At 31.1% G+C, this 15,789-nt stretch overlaps 1 protein-coding gene across 1 annotated transcript; it reads right to left on the bottom strand.

Moving 5' to 3' along the window:
- Positions 1–4,394: 4,394 nt before the first annotated feature.
- On the bottom strand, positions 4,395–4,826 carry LOC124941559. The gene has a single exon (XM_047481899.1). The coding sequence runs from the start codon at positions 4,824–4,826 to the stop codon at positions 4,395–4,397; it is 432 nt and encodes a 143-aa protein (XP_047337855.1).
- Positions 4,827–15,789: the final 10,963 nt, after the last annotated feature.

The following is a 15,789-nucleotide window of genomic DNA, read 5'->3' as shown; positions in this document are numbered from 1 at the left end:
TACTTTCTAGGTAAATATTGCAATCTATAAAATCTATCTTCAAATGAAATTCAACATATATTAAAAATAATCATGTGTGAACATTTTCTATCCTTTTATGAGGAAATTTAACACCATAACTTATATTAATATATATTTACCTAACAAATTAACAAAAGTTCTTCTAAACAATTAATTATACTAAACTTTATGTTAGAATGGCTTAAACCAAACCAAGTAGACTACCAAACCCTAGAGATGCCTTAATACAATTATTATAAAGTAATTTAGAAATGAGATTAAATTATAGTAGGCATGAATACACATCAAAAGAATTATATTTAATTAGAGGCTTAATTAACAAGATTAAGGACTAGTTAGCTTCTATGTGGTTTCTAGCGGGCAAGGCCAAGAAGGAAGATATGATTAATTAGACCTCAACAACATAATTGGGTGTGTATTAGCTAGAGAGAATCCCTGAAGAGAGACAGCTTGCATGCATTAAAATGGATGGTACTCATGATATTGGTTATCTAATTAAAATTTTATAAACTTTCTAAGTTATTTAAAAGAAATTTTGAACTGATCATTTTATAGAGGTTTAAAGAAAACAAGAAAATAATATAATAGAAACAGTAATGAAAAGGCAAAACATAGAGAAATTAATGGACTCTAAGATCATTTTCAATGATTTTTTTTATAGATAGTTAGGTTAGATGTATTGATTCTTCTTTGGACAAAATTTTGTTTGGTTATTTAATTTGATCATGGAGGTTTCTTTTTTTTTTCTTTTAGAATTCTAGGTTTTGAACTATCAAAACTATGCTATTTCAATTCATTTCTTTGAAGGAAGTTTCCATTCAATTGTCAGTCTTTTTTTTCTTTTTTCTTTTAGCTTGAAGTTTTTTCTTTCTTTAGCGTTTCTTCTCATTTATTATACATTTTGTTTTTGAATAAATTTGAAAAAAATAAAATAATTTATTGACTTAACCACTTTGATTAATCAAAGGAGACACTAGAAACCTTGTGCTCATTATTTAAGAAATTAGTCAAATGAAATAAAGTAGGGGAAAAGAAAATAACTAAGGGCCTGTAATGAATTTAGTAAATAGAGGAAATATACTTCTTTTAAAGAATCATGAATATTTATTATTTAATTTGTATACATGCATGTATTTAACGATGTGTACCTAAAAAAGGAAATCAAACTTTGTACCTGTTGATTTTCCTCCACCAAAACATCCAAACAATCCCTTTAATATTACTATAAATACAATCATTCTCCTTAGTTTTATTTCATCACACTAACTTCGAAACAATTCTCTCCTTTCATCTTTCATCATCCAAAAACTAATAGCATGGTAGGCAAAAATAATAACCGACAAAAGAATTTTTCATCTGCTCTCTCATTCTTTAATATCTTCAAGTTCAAGAAATCACGTAAAGTAGAGTCGAGCAGTGATGACAAATATAATATCAATGCGTACAAGGTGTGGCCAAGCGATGAAGATAGAGGATACTATGTAGCTGATTCATTGATCAACAAAAAAGCGGATGCTTACATTAAGAAGTTTCAAGATTCACACCAACGAAATGACGATTAAATAGAGGAAAAATACATGTGTTTCCCCTTTGGGTAGATGAAGATCATAATAAGGTGTGGAGTGGGACACCAAGATTGAGTGATAAACCATTACAACTACAGTTATATCATATCTTTAATTCTTTACTTGTTTCTTCTATCATGGTAAAAATTGATTTTTATTAATTTTTATGAATGTTTTGTGTTTTATGTTTTACATGGATTAAATTGGAGTGATAAAATTAATATTCAACTATTTTTTGTATGTCTAGTTTTTGCATAAAACACTCAATATTTTGGTATAAATTCTTAATATCATAATTAAAAATAATAATGTGTCACAATGTTATTCAATAAAAAGGGGAAAACATAAAATATAAAAGAGTAACACTAAATAATGTGTCACAATATAATATATTGATTACAAAAATAAGAGAATATTATTTTGAATGTATGATAATCAAATAAAATATATAAGTTGTGAGTTATTCTATTGTTACTAAATAAATGTTATTATTTTTATTGTCATAAATAAGCTGCTTAGAATAGCTCCTAAAAATTAAAATTATTAAGGTTTATAATTTAAATCCCTTTAAATTAATAGAATCTAGATATGATATATTTTCATGACAAAATAAATTAAAAATTATACATATATGAGAGATTTAATAATACACACAATAGTGAGAAAATTAAAAAAATAATAATAATGTGACTACCCGACAATGGGCTCGAATCAGGACCTCTCATGGAGGTTCGGGAAATCCATCAAGTTAGTGGCAAACTTAGTAGTGGTGTATGCTCACATAATATTTGTATATGGTTAGTGCTTGAAGGTCCCCATTGATTCATTTAAATAAAAGCAAAAAGTTTTTGTAAGAAAAATAAATAAGTGGTTCATAACTTCATAATTTTATTTATTTTTTTCTCATTTCATATTAAATGAAAAGTAGTTGTTCATAAAGGGAATTAAAAAAGATTAATGTATCTAGTCCTTTTCACATTAAATGTCAAAAGTTTAAGGACATAAATTTTGAATTCAATCTAAGGGCAATGCTATTTTTTATAGTATAAACCACACAATCTCTTTTAATTTCTTTGGGTAAAAGATTACAAAACTATGCTTAAAAATAATTTCGATTTTGAGGTTGAAAATAAGTTATCATCAATTTAACATCTTCAAATCCAAATCAAGCATTTTGAGTCTATTTAGTACATTATAATCAAATTAAAATGTATTCACAAGTATATAGTCCAACAAATATTTCATAGTTTATTGTATAGTATTGAAATCCGGTCTAGTCGTCAACCCGGTGAAGAGACTAAGTCACTAAGTTAGTGGTTTAGTCGGTGGGTTAACTGGTTCGACCAATGAGTTTCATATAATAATAAAATAATAAAAATTCATCAAATTGTTTATACAAAATAGTCAAAGTACAAATCAAAATTCAAAATATTGTTTCGCAATTACAATAGTTTCTTTGTCTATATTAGGGACAACACAATTAAAATAAACACAAACTCTTAAGTCATGGATTAACACAATTAAAATAAATATCAACTACTAATTATTCGCAAAACGCTCACAATATTCACCAAAATCAGTACCACTAAAATCATCACAAACATCATTAGTCACTGCATTTTCAATAGGGACATCAATATTGTTCCCTTCATATTCTTCCCCGATATATCTAGTTGATCCAAGTTTACAATCTCAAAATTTGCATCTAAAAAAAATTTAGAAAATGAAATAGAAATTGGTAATTTACCAACATGGAACTAGAAATAAGTAATCTACCCACATGAAACTAAAAATCAAAAAAACGAGAAGAGGCTAACTTAGTGAGTGATAAATGAGAAAAAAAGTGATTTTTTTTTTTATAAAATAGGATAGATCCCGCTGAGTTTACTCGGGCTGTCGGATTTCCGGTCCAACCAGCGGGCAAACCGAATTTAACTGGGTTGATTGTATTTTCGATTTTTTCATCAACACAGCCTGATTTGACGATCGATACACTGGGTTTGCCGGTCCGACCGCCTGACCGGGTTTAAAACAATGGTTTATTTAGAAGATAGTACTTTATGGTACAAATATCCAATAGGTTATATATAAGTCTTAGAAAGGTTGATTATATATTTTGAAATCATGAGTTAAAAAGAAAAGTTATTTCAAAACCATAAAACTATGAAACGAAATATTAACAGAAAATGACTATAACTACAAAAATTTCAAACTAACAAAATATTTATATATATATATATATATATATATATATATATATAAAAGGAAACAATCCATACAATTTATATATGCTCCCAATTTCAACATATTTGTATTCAAAAAACCTTTGAAATATCTAATACAATTTCACTATTTAAATTAAAAAATACATCCAGACAAGTGATCCAAATCAAACAATATCCAAAATTATTCTTAACATATTCAAATACTCTATACAAAATAATAAACCAATAACAAACTAAAGGAATTAAAATTTTACCTTTGTACCTGCAAATCATATAAGGTGATTATAACATTAGCAATTTAAAAGATCTTGAATACAAGATAGTCAACCAACAAACAATTATTAAGCAAACTTATTAAAAAGAAAAAAACAATTTAAAATATCTGTAACACAAGTTAAACAACCAAAAAACCACCCAAGAAAGTTATAAATAAAATGGTTCAAACTAAAATTACGCCAAACATGGCAAAATTTGGCAAACAAAAAGGTAAACAAACTTATTTTGAATCATTGTTGGATTAATCATCATTCTCTTCGATCGGAATCACAAGCTCACCATCCTTCAATCCCATACGACTCGTCGATCATTCAGCTACATCTCCCTTAACCCTTGAAGGATTAACTGAATCTTGAACTGCCGAAAGCGCTCGCATCCTCTCACCAATTTCTTCCAACTTTTGATCAATCACCCTATTAAGATCATTGTACTCATCCACTCCCAATTTTCTTTCAGGACTCACTTCTCCATTAAGGTAACCATACATCAATAAAGTACTCTCTTTTTCTTTATTAGCTTTGATTTGTTTATTCAGTTTTTCCTCTAAATCAGAAATTATTTTATTAAAAATTACCTCCTGATTTTCCATCCTTTTGGACGGATTCACATCTGACATCATGTTAAATCGGGCCACCACACTCTCAGCCTTTGCCTCATTGGGACAAACCTCTTGATTTTCCTCCTCCACAATCGCGCATCCTTCAACGCCAAGGGTGTTGAGTTCACCCATCTTCTTCATTGATCCCTTCTTCCTTTTCTTGAGAGTCGCCTTCCTTGTATTTTATTTGTGATGAATGCGAGCTGCACTTTCCTACTTGTGGTTGAATTATGAATTGTTCTGCTGCATTCTGAATATATTGATGAAATTGACAAAATAAGAAAAATGTACTGTTAAAAAGATTTTTAATTAATAGAATTATCAAAAATACTTATTATTTTTTTACGACACTACCTAATCTAAAAAATCTACCATCGGCGGGTTGATCATTTTTAGTAACTAAATAACGTTTCAATGACGATAATGGTAACACATCCCTCCAGATTTTAATCCCAATTTTAATATGTAATTATAATATAGAGTAACTCGAAGAAATAATTACCACATGTTTATATTCTTTAGGTATTTTTATTAAAAATATATTGAAGACATTAAATTAAGTGACAAAGATGGAATATAATGAAGATTACAGTAATTGAAAATTTTAATTTCTTATATAATAATGTTTTTCACTACTTTTGTATTTTAAAATGAACCAGTCCAATGGGTCATTTTAAGTAGCCCACTTGGTTAAAGAAAATCTTAATTTATTTTTCTTTTTAATAAAAAGTTTCACATCATTTTGAAAATTAAATAAAACAAAATCTCTTAACTCATAAGCAACATTAAAAGAAAAAAAAAAGTACTCAATTATCAAACAAGCTTATAATTAATTAAATATAAGAAAATTATTAACATAAGATACTTATACATCACAAAATCCTTAAATTTCAAATGAAACAACAAAATGAAACTACCCAACAAACATTAATATTTAATTAAAAACAAATTAACACAAACAAATATCTACCATTAAAAATTAAAACAGACAGTTGTAAAACTCCTTCAAATCATGTTCACTTTACAAGGAAGACAAAATAGATGCTCTTCCAAATGGTTGTCCCCATCCTATCTCCCCATCTGTAATATTATATATTTTTAATAAAAAAATACATTAAATTATGTCCTATTTTATATTAAACCCTATGAAAAATGAAAAAAAAAGATTGTTTCTTAGTTTTGAAAATAAGAAAGAATACAGAAACTCTTCATAATAACTCAGATGTATAAAGTTATGAGTTTTAATCTACATGTACTAAAAGATTGATTGGTGATCAGACACAGGAATGTATCCAAGGAAGGTCAACTCAAGACATATCCCAAACTCCACCTATTCAATTCAAAAATAAAAATAAATCCATGATCATCAATCAAAACAAATATTAGTAATCATATATACATTTTTTCCTTGAATAAATTTGAGAAAAAAAATTAATTTCTTGACTTAACCACTTTGATTAATCAAAGGAGACACTACAAACTTCTGGCTCATAATTTAAGTAATTAGTCAATAAAATGGAGAAATTATTTTAAAGAATCAGCAATATTTATAATTATTTAATTAGTAAACATACATGCATGTGTTTTAACAATGTGCACCTAAAAAAAAGGAAATCAAACTTAATTACCCTATATTCTCCTCCACCAAAAACATCCAAACAATCCATAATCTCACTATAAATACAATCATTCTCTTTAATTTTCTTTCATCCTTCATCATTCAAAGACTTATACTATATTATTAGTTATGGGAGGAAAAAATAATAACAACAAGAAAAGCTCTAAAAAAACTATGAGAACTCTCCTTCACAATAAGAAAAGAACTTGGTCATCGAGACGCAAATAGCTTATCCAACTAATTAATTTTTCACTCATTCTTATTCTACTCTGGACGTTAAATAGAAATTCTCAATTGACGTGATCATAATTTTTTTCAATATTTAGCATAACGAAAGCACATTTATCATCTCCCGAATTAGCCGAGTCAATACACTCATTGACAATTAATATTGCATCAAAGATTTGACGTCCCTTAATGAACGTCATCTGATTCTTAAAGATGACCATTCTTAGCACCACACGAAGTCTATTAGTCAAACATTTCAACACAGTCTTATAAAATGAAGAAACCAATCTAGATGTTTGAAATTCTTTACATTAATAGTTCCTAGAGCCTTGCAAATGAGATAAATCAAAGTAGAGTTTTAACTTCTATCAAATGATGAGAGACGATAGAAGTGGTCGATAGCTTCCATTATATATTTTTAAGAAAAGTGATAGAAAAATTAAGTAAAGTTAATTTTTAGAACCGGCCAGAAAACTAAACAACTATTAACTTCTATGTGCAAGAACAAATCGAACTGCATAAACCGGCTGGAGCCTCACAAACCGGCTGAAGAACACTTCAAAGAAATCCAGTTCCAAGTGATCAAGTCAAGATCAAGAGGAACCGGTTTCAACATTCTCAAGGGACCGGCTAACAAAGAAAAGTCTACATCCCAGCCGGACTATACTATGTAAGAGTCAACCAGAAACTAAAATCTACAGAGATGACGTAATATGACGAAATAGACGTGTCTCGGAGAAATAAAAGAAGATAAGATCCGATCAGAAGCATGCGATAAAAACAATGATGATTTACTGATCCGACTTCGACAGCCGGAGGGTGCATGCCTGACACGTGTTCGAATCTGCAAACCGGCTACATCATCTTTACCTGAGGAGTATCTACATGCTTGCCAAGTGTTAAGAAGGTGAAACGTGCAAGCAACCTCTCTACACCGGCGTGACTCTGAATTAACCAATCCCACGGTGAGAGAAGAAAGTGACCGTTGGAAGACTCTTCACTATAAAAGGAAGACGAAGCGACTTCATTAATGACAAGTTACGAAAATCTTAGAGAGATAAAGAAATTTCACGCGCGATCCAAAACCGTTGTGTCATTTACCAAAAGCTATTGTTGTGTTGTGTTATTGTATTACATCAGGAGTGAGTTGGTGTAACCGACGAGTAGTAAGTTAAGGCTCGACCGGCAGTATAATTGTTGTAATCTTGAAAGTTAGTGGAGATCCTTCTCATAACTTGAGAAGAAGGGGTGACGTAGGAGGGTTTGCTCCGAACATCCGTAAAAAATCTTGTCTCGTGTCATTTCTTTTATTTCCGGCTTACTCACTCTAAAAACCGAACTATAACCAACCTAAACATAATCCTTAACCAAACCGGTCCATATATTCCATCTAACCGATTCCTTGTCAATCTCATCAAAACTAAGTCGCATACGTTGCTTCAGACTGAAACAGACATTTCCGCCCTTGAACCCGGTTCAAGAGTCTGTGACAGTTTGTGTAGTGCTGAGAGCGGTTGTAGCCTCTAACCGGACTATCACCAAAGTGTGTTGTGTGTTGTGTAAGCGGCCACCTTCCTAAAACCGGAAACACCCCGGTCCTCTAAGGGCGTCCCCGATCCTAACAAGTGGTATCAGAGCGAGGTTCTTAGCACTCAAGCAACCGAAGAAGATGGGAAGCATGACCCACAACGACAAGCCACCAATGCTAAACAATGAAGCGTTTAGCAGTTGGAAGAAATAGATGTATCTACATCTGATCACGCTAGATGATGAGATGAGTCGAGTTCTGAAAGAAGGGCCAATCAAAATCAACAAGGAGTTAGACGAATGGACAAATGAAGATCGAAGACGGAGTAACTTGGACAATCATTCAAAGTACTGACAGGCTCGAAGCAGAATGGAGGAACGAGTGCAAACATGTCTTAACTCATGCCGATCTCTATCAAAGCAAACCTTTCTTTGCTACCGGAGAGTCCTCCATGACAACAGAAAACCAGAGCAGTGATCCTCCACAGACTGATAAGACTCCGGAACTTGAGCAAGTAAAGGAAATAGTGGTTGGTACAATCATCTCTTGTCTTCATAAATACAGCATTGCTACCGATGAGAAGATTGCAACCGTTGAAACCAATTTGACAGAAACTATCCGGGCATCCATTCAATCCGAAATTGCCAACACCACTCAAACTTCGATCAAGTCGATGATAGATGAAACCGTGCAAACATCAATTAAGTCAATGATCGCCGAATCCGTTCAAATCGCAACCGCTCCTCTGATAGACATGATGCAGGCCATGGCCGCTCAGATTGAGGAGCTGTCCAAACTTCAAGTCAACAAAACTCAAGCGCAAATCAGTTCTGATGCCGAAACTGCCAAGAAACTTCAAGACGAAGAAAAGGAGAGGGAACGGTTAAGGAAGGAAATTGAAGACAAAGATAATGAGTTTTCCAAGCAATGCAATGAGGAAGAAGAGGCCGCTCTACAAGAATCCACACCGGCTCAACCCTCGCACTCTATGAAAACAAGGAATAAGAACAAACGGAAAGCGGTTGCGGCCGTAATGAAGCTGGCGGAACGAAGCGGTCTAGGAGAGATTCAACCGGTCGGACTAAACGAAGAACCTCTTGACGACGAAGAAGAAGAGGATATCAAACAACTCAACCGATGAAAGAAGAAAGCAGTCGAAATTCCAAGTACCAGGCCGATTGTTGCTCAACCGTCTCGCCCACCAAGACCAGTAAGTGGCGGTTTCGAATTTGGCAAATGAACTCCCGACATCTCAAGTGTATTTACCGGATGGAAATTCGACGCTGAAAGAAGAGAAAGGGAATGGAAGGCAAGGGAAGAAGAAGAAAGGAAGCGGAAGGAGAAAGAAAATGAAAAGGGGGGATCATTCAATCCTTAGTTTATTTTCTTTCTTATGAACAATTTATCTGTGTTTAGTTTTATTTCAGAACTCAGTCACCTTTTATCATACTTTAAAGTACTTATTTCACTAAACATCCTTTGAAAAATCAAAACATGTTTTGAAATTTTTCTTAAACAGAAAAAACATCAAATAGGGAGAAATTGTTAAACAAAATTTTCAAACCGGCCATACATTACGAGTTTTGAATATTAATTCTAAATAATCAAAAAGGGAGAAATTGATAGAAAAATTAAGTAAGTTAATTTTGAAATCGACCATACATTACAATTTTTGAATATTTATTCTAAATAATCAAAAAGGGAGAAATTGATAGAAAAATTAAGTAAAGTTAATTTTTGGAACCGGCCAGAAAACTAAACAACTATTAACTTCTATGTGCAGGAACAGATTGAACTGCATAAACCGACTGGAGCCTCACAAACCGGCTGAAGAACACTTCAAAGAAATCCAGTTCCAAGTGATCAAGTCAAGATCAAGAGGAACCGGTTTCAACATTCTCAAGGGACCGGCTAGCAAAGAAAAGTCTACATCCCAGCCGGACTATACTATGTAAGAGTCAACCGGAAACTAAAATCTACAGAGATGACGTAATATGACGAAATAGACGTGTCTCGGAGAAATAAAAGAAGATAAGATCCGATTAGAAGCATGCGATAAAAACAATGATGATTTACTGATCCGACTTCGACAGCCGGAGGGTGCATGCCTGACACGTGTTCGAATCTGCAAACCGGCTACATCATCTTTACCTGAGGAGTATCTACATGCTTGCCAAGTGTTAAGAAGGTGAAACGTGCAAGCAACCTCTCTGCACCGGCGTGAATCTGAATTAACCAATCCCACGGTGAGAGAAGAAAGTGACCGTTGGAAGACTCTTCACTATAAAAGGAAGACGAAGCGACTTCATTAATGACAAGTTACGAAAATCTTAGAGAGATAAAGAAATCTCACGCGCGATCCAAAACCGTTGTGTCATTTACCGAAAGCTATTGTTGTGTTGTGTTATTGTATTACATCAAGAGTGAGTTGGTGTAGCCGGCGAGTAATAAGTTAAGGCTTGAACGACAGTGTAATTGTTGTAATCTTGAAAGTTAGTGGAGATCCTTCTCATAACTTGAGAAGAAGGGGTGACGTATGAGGGTTTGCTCCGAACATCCATAAAAAATCTTGTCTCGTGTCATTTCTTTTATTTCCGGCTTACTCACTCTAAAAACCGAACTATTACCAACCTAAACATAATCCTTAACCAAACCGGTCCATATATTCCATCTAACCGATTCCTTGTCAATCTCATCAAAACTAAGTCGCATACGTTGCTTCAGACTGAAACAGACATTTCCGCCCTTGAACCCAGTTCAAGAGTCTGTGACAGTTTGTGTAGTGCTGAGAGCGATTGTAGTCTCTAACCGGACTATCACCAAAGTGTGTTGTGTGTTGTGTAAGCGGCCACCCTTCCTAAAACCGGAAACACCCCGGTCCTCTAAGGGCGTCCCCGATCCTAACAAAAAGTCCATGCATTTTTAAAAAAGTCAAAGTAGAACCATTGGACCCCATAGCTTTATCGTTACCACACTCCTTAATAGCCTCCTCGACTTCCTCCACCGTAAATCGAGCTTCCAAAATCTCTTGTTGCGCCAAGTTAATGGAGTTGAAGTGATGTCGTCCAATTTAGGTATGTCCTTATACGACTCTTGAGATAAACTTTTATAGAACTCAACAATACTCGTAAAGATGGTCTGCTCACTTTCATGAACTAACACCTTGAACCGAGATTGAAATAATTACATTATTCATAGCTCGTGCTTTAGAGATTTCATGAAATTAAAAACCTTAGTATTCTTATCCCATACTTTAAGAGAAATTTCTCTACTATCGTTGGCGAGTCTTGATTTCCTCGTCCTTACACACTGCAAACAAATCACTAACCGTGTGAATATAAGAACCAACCTCCTCTGTAGTGAGATTCCGAGTTTCCTTAACCCCATCATTAATGACTTTAATCTCATCACATAAGGTCTAAATCTTGGCACAAAATATAGCACAGTTTCCCACGAACCAACTTTTAAGAAGTTTACGAATATTTCTTATGTTCACAAAAAGCTTAGTTGATGGGAAACCTGTCGGCATTTAGATCACCAAACAAGATTGAACACGTGATATGAAATCATTCCTGATAAGCCACTTATTCTCGAATATGAAGACACAAATTTTTTCTTGCCATCACTCTTTGTTCCAAGTTTCAACAAGATCAGACGATGGTTTGAGCAACTCCATGAAAGAACCTTCTAAAAGATGGACTCGCTAACTAGAATTGGTCCATATGTCGAATCTTTGTCTCGCTAAAATAATATATGCCGCAATCAAGAGTTCCCACGAGAGACTTAATGCAACCTCTTTTTACACCATCATTGATCCCATAAATATTCCATGTAATAATTTTTCCAATTATTATAAAAATTAATAAGAATAACCTTTCTTCGACTTTGAAAAGCACCTTTAGTCTTACATACACACCTGACGTAAATCATTTAGTTTTTTCAACTGACAATGTTGATAACTCCTCGATGGAGGGAGCTCAGATTTAAAGTGTACTGCAACAACGAAATCTCTCATGCTTCCCACCACACAATAGTCTCAAACTCAAAAACATGTAATTTATATGTGTTGAGAAATTCACACATATCTTATCATCAACATCATATTATAATTCATAAGTCACAAATTCCTTATCAGACAGCTCGTATTATAATTCATAAGTCACAATTTCCTCATCAGACAGCTCGTGAATACACACCGACAATTCAGATTCCATAGGTTTAGGATATAAAGACCAAATATAATTGAGGTGTATAATACCCTCTATATGTGACCAAATCACGTCTTTTGCGGTTCCATCACATCTTTCTCAGACAAAAACACAGAGATATCATAGTTTTTTTTTTTTTTTTCACAAAACACCACTTCAAATATACTTCCTAACCATAATATCAATCTAAAAATAGCAAAGCTGAAAATGTTCTCATAAATGAATTATATTGAATATCATAGAATCATAGAGATTATTCATTTTCAACCTTTTATTATTGAGCTTTTGATCCATTTTTACCAAACTCATTTCTTCTTTCCATTTTCAAATTTTTATATATTTTTTCTCCTCACAATCTACAATCTCGTATATTCTGCCTAACCTTTTATTTTGGGCATCCTCTTATCTTCTTTGGGACTTTTCTCGTGCCTTGACATAACCTGAGCCAATTGTGTGCGACTATTATTCACGTTTACAATTTGGCACAATAATGACTAATTGACCTGGTGTATCGTTAATGTTCAATGTCATAAAAAATGTTTATATTTGTTTTTTTTTATATTTTTTAACATTATTATTTAATATATTTAAATTATACTTTCTAAGAAATTTAATATTAATATACTTTAAATTAAATTATGTTATTTAAAATATTATAATTGTTTTTTATATGTAATATACTCATAAATATATATTTTAAATCAAGATGTCTGTTCGACCATTTCATTTGTCTCACGACGTGTCATCATCATCATCGTAATGTTCTTCGGAACCAAACGGTATACTCAAACAAAATAATCAACTAAAATCTTAAGCAAATATTTAATTGGACATTGAAATGTTCAAATTGTTCCATTTAAACTTTTTACTTTTGAATCTTATAAAGTTCTTTCTTGTTTATCTTTTTAATTTTATGTGTATTTATTATATATATTGGACTCATATAAAAATATTTTTTTGATTGAATTTGATCTGAGTTTATAAAAGAAAACGGTAATTGAGATATTTTCATAACTTTTATCTTTTATATAATTAAATTAAAGAGATTGTCCATAGTAACCATTCATTCTATTTTTTTTGTACATTATTTATTTATTATAATATATTTATTTTTAAGTTACAAAAATGTTAAAAAAATTATTATATTTTTCTTGCTAAAGTATTTTCTATTATATTCTATTAAGTATTTTCACAATTTGGTGTTTATTTATTTTTCTAAGATAATATATATAAATAAATGATAAAACATTTTTTTTTAATTTAGTTCATTAAAATACCAATTATAATTAAAAACAATTGTATACTAATATATATATATAACAATTCTCAGAAAATATCCTTACAAACCTATAAAATATTTGAAGGACACAAATTAATTTGAGAATTAAATTTAGTCGCATCATAAGAATAAAATATACGTTTTTATATAAATATTTTAAATAGAATCTCAATAAGATATTTTTCCGTGAGAATATATTTAAATCCCAATGCCTTAAATTTGTACAAAAAAATTCAATTGAGAGCAATTATTTGCCAAACATAGTAATGCCCTCATATAATCTTTTAGGGTTATAAGTGCTTTCTTGAAGGTCCCTCCATTCATTCAATTAATTAAATAGATAGGTTCATATTCCTCTTAATCATTTTCTATTTCCATATCAATTGAAAATAAAACTTAGATGAGCACAATTAATTTATTTTATAAAAGATTGAAATTGTCTCTCCAATAACTAAAAAGGCACAAGTTTAATTAGAAAACACAAGAATATTTTTTTCTTTTTGAATTGATTATATTAGAGTTCTAAACAAGAATAACATTATTCTCGAGAAGAAAAACTTATACAATATATTTTTTCATGCCAACTTTTAAAAGGTATTTAAGCCGTAAATGATTGAATTCAATCTAAAAACTATGATTCATTCAATGATAAAGTGATCTGAATGATAAAGTCTAAAGAAGAAAATAAATTTAAATGTAACAAGAGTCTAGTTTGGAATGAAAATTTCCTTAACTTTTGACTTTTGAGCTTATTTCAAACCCCAATTTTTACAATGCTTGTTTTTTTTAGTAGGGTGCATTTATGTATCTAAATAAAAAGCTAAAGTTTATGTTTTTAAGATCAAATCAATTAGAAGACGAATTCATTTATCATTGTGTATTAAATATTCCTTATTGGATCTCTAGATCCATTTATCATGAAAGGAATATCCAAAAATGGAGCATTGGGGCTAGCATATGGGAATTCAAAAATGGGGAGAGAAAGAAGTCGTGGAGTGGGCCCGGAAGGAATGGGCTAATTGAAATATCTATTTGTTTCAATTTTATCTTGTCAATGTGATATTATCCCAGATTTATATCACATTTGCTTTGTGTAAATACTTTCTATGTAAATATTGCAATTTATACAATTTATCTTAAAATGAAATTCAACATATATTAAAAATAATCATGTGTGAACATTTTTCTATCCTTTTATGAGAAAATTTAACACCACAACTTAAATTAATAAATAGTTACCTATCAAATTAACAAAAGATCTTCTAAACAATTAATTATACTAAAATTTATGTTACAATGACTTAAACCAATCCAAGTAGACTACCAAACCCTAAATATGCCTTAATACAATTATTATAAAGTAATTTAGCAATGAGATTAAATTATAGTAGGCATGAATACACATCAAAAGAATTATATTTAATTAGAGGCTTAATTAACAAGATTAAGGACTAGTTAGCTTCTATGTGGTTTCTAGCTGAGTACAATATAGAAAGTGGGCAAGGTCAAGAAGGAAGATATGGTTAATTAGATCTCTACAACATAATTGGGTGTGTATTAGCTAGAGAGAATCCCTAAAGAGAGACAGCTTGCATGCATTAAAATGGATGGTACTCATGATATTGATTATCTAATTAAAATTTTATAAACTTTCTAAGTAATTTAAAAGAAATTTTGAACTTATTATTTTATAGAGGTTTAAAGAAAACAAGAAAATAATATAATAGAAACAATAAATGAAAAGGCAAAACATAGAGAAATTAATGGACTCACTAAGATCATTTTTAATTTTTTTCTATAGAGAGTATAAGTTAGGTGTATTGATTCTTCTTTGGACAAAATTTTGTTTGGCTATTTAATTTGATTATGGAGGTTGCTTTTTTTTCTTCTTCTTTTAGAATGATAGGTTTTGAACTATCAAAACTATGTTATTTCACTTCTCTGAAGGAAGTTTCCATTCAATTGTTATAGTCTTTTTTTTTTCCTTTTACTTTCAAGTTTTTTTTATTTCTTTAGCATATCTTCTCATTTCTTATAAATTTTTTATTTGAAAATTTTGAGAAAAAATAGTTTATTGAATAACCACTTTGATTAATCAAAGGAGACACCAGAAACCTTGTGCTCATTATTTAAGAAATTAGTCAAATGAAATAAAGTAGGAGAAAAGAAAATAACTAAGGGCCTGCAATGAATTTAGTAAATAGAGGAAATATGCTTCTTTTAAAGAATAATAAATATTTATT

This window comes from Impatiens glandulifera, chromosome 6 (assembly GCF_907164915.1).
Source record: "Impatiens glandulifera chromosome 6, dImpGla2.1, whole genome shotgun sequence".
Taxonomy (NCBI): Eukaryota; Viridiplantae; Streptophyta; class Magnoliopsida; order Ericales; family Balsaminaceae; genus Impatiens; species Impatiens glandulifera.
Note: the sequence above shows the minus strand (reverse complement) of the source record. Positions and strands in the feature narration are given on the sequence as shown.

What these genes read in the sequence shown, in the direction of transcription:
- LOC124941559 (XM_047481899.1), bottom strand. Translation starts at nt 4,826, where the DNA reads ATGAAGAAGATGGGTGAACTCAACACCCTTGGCGTTGAAGGATGCGCG.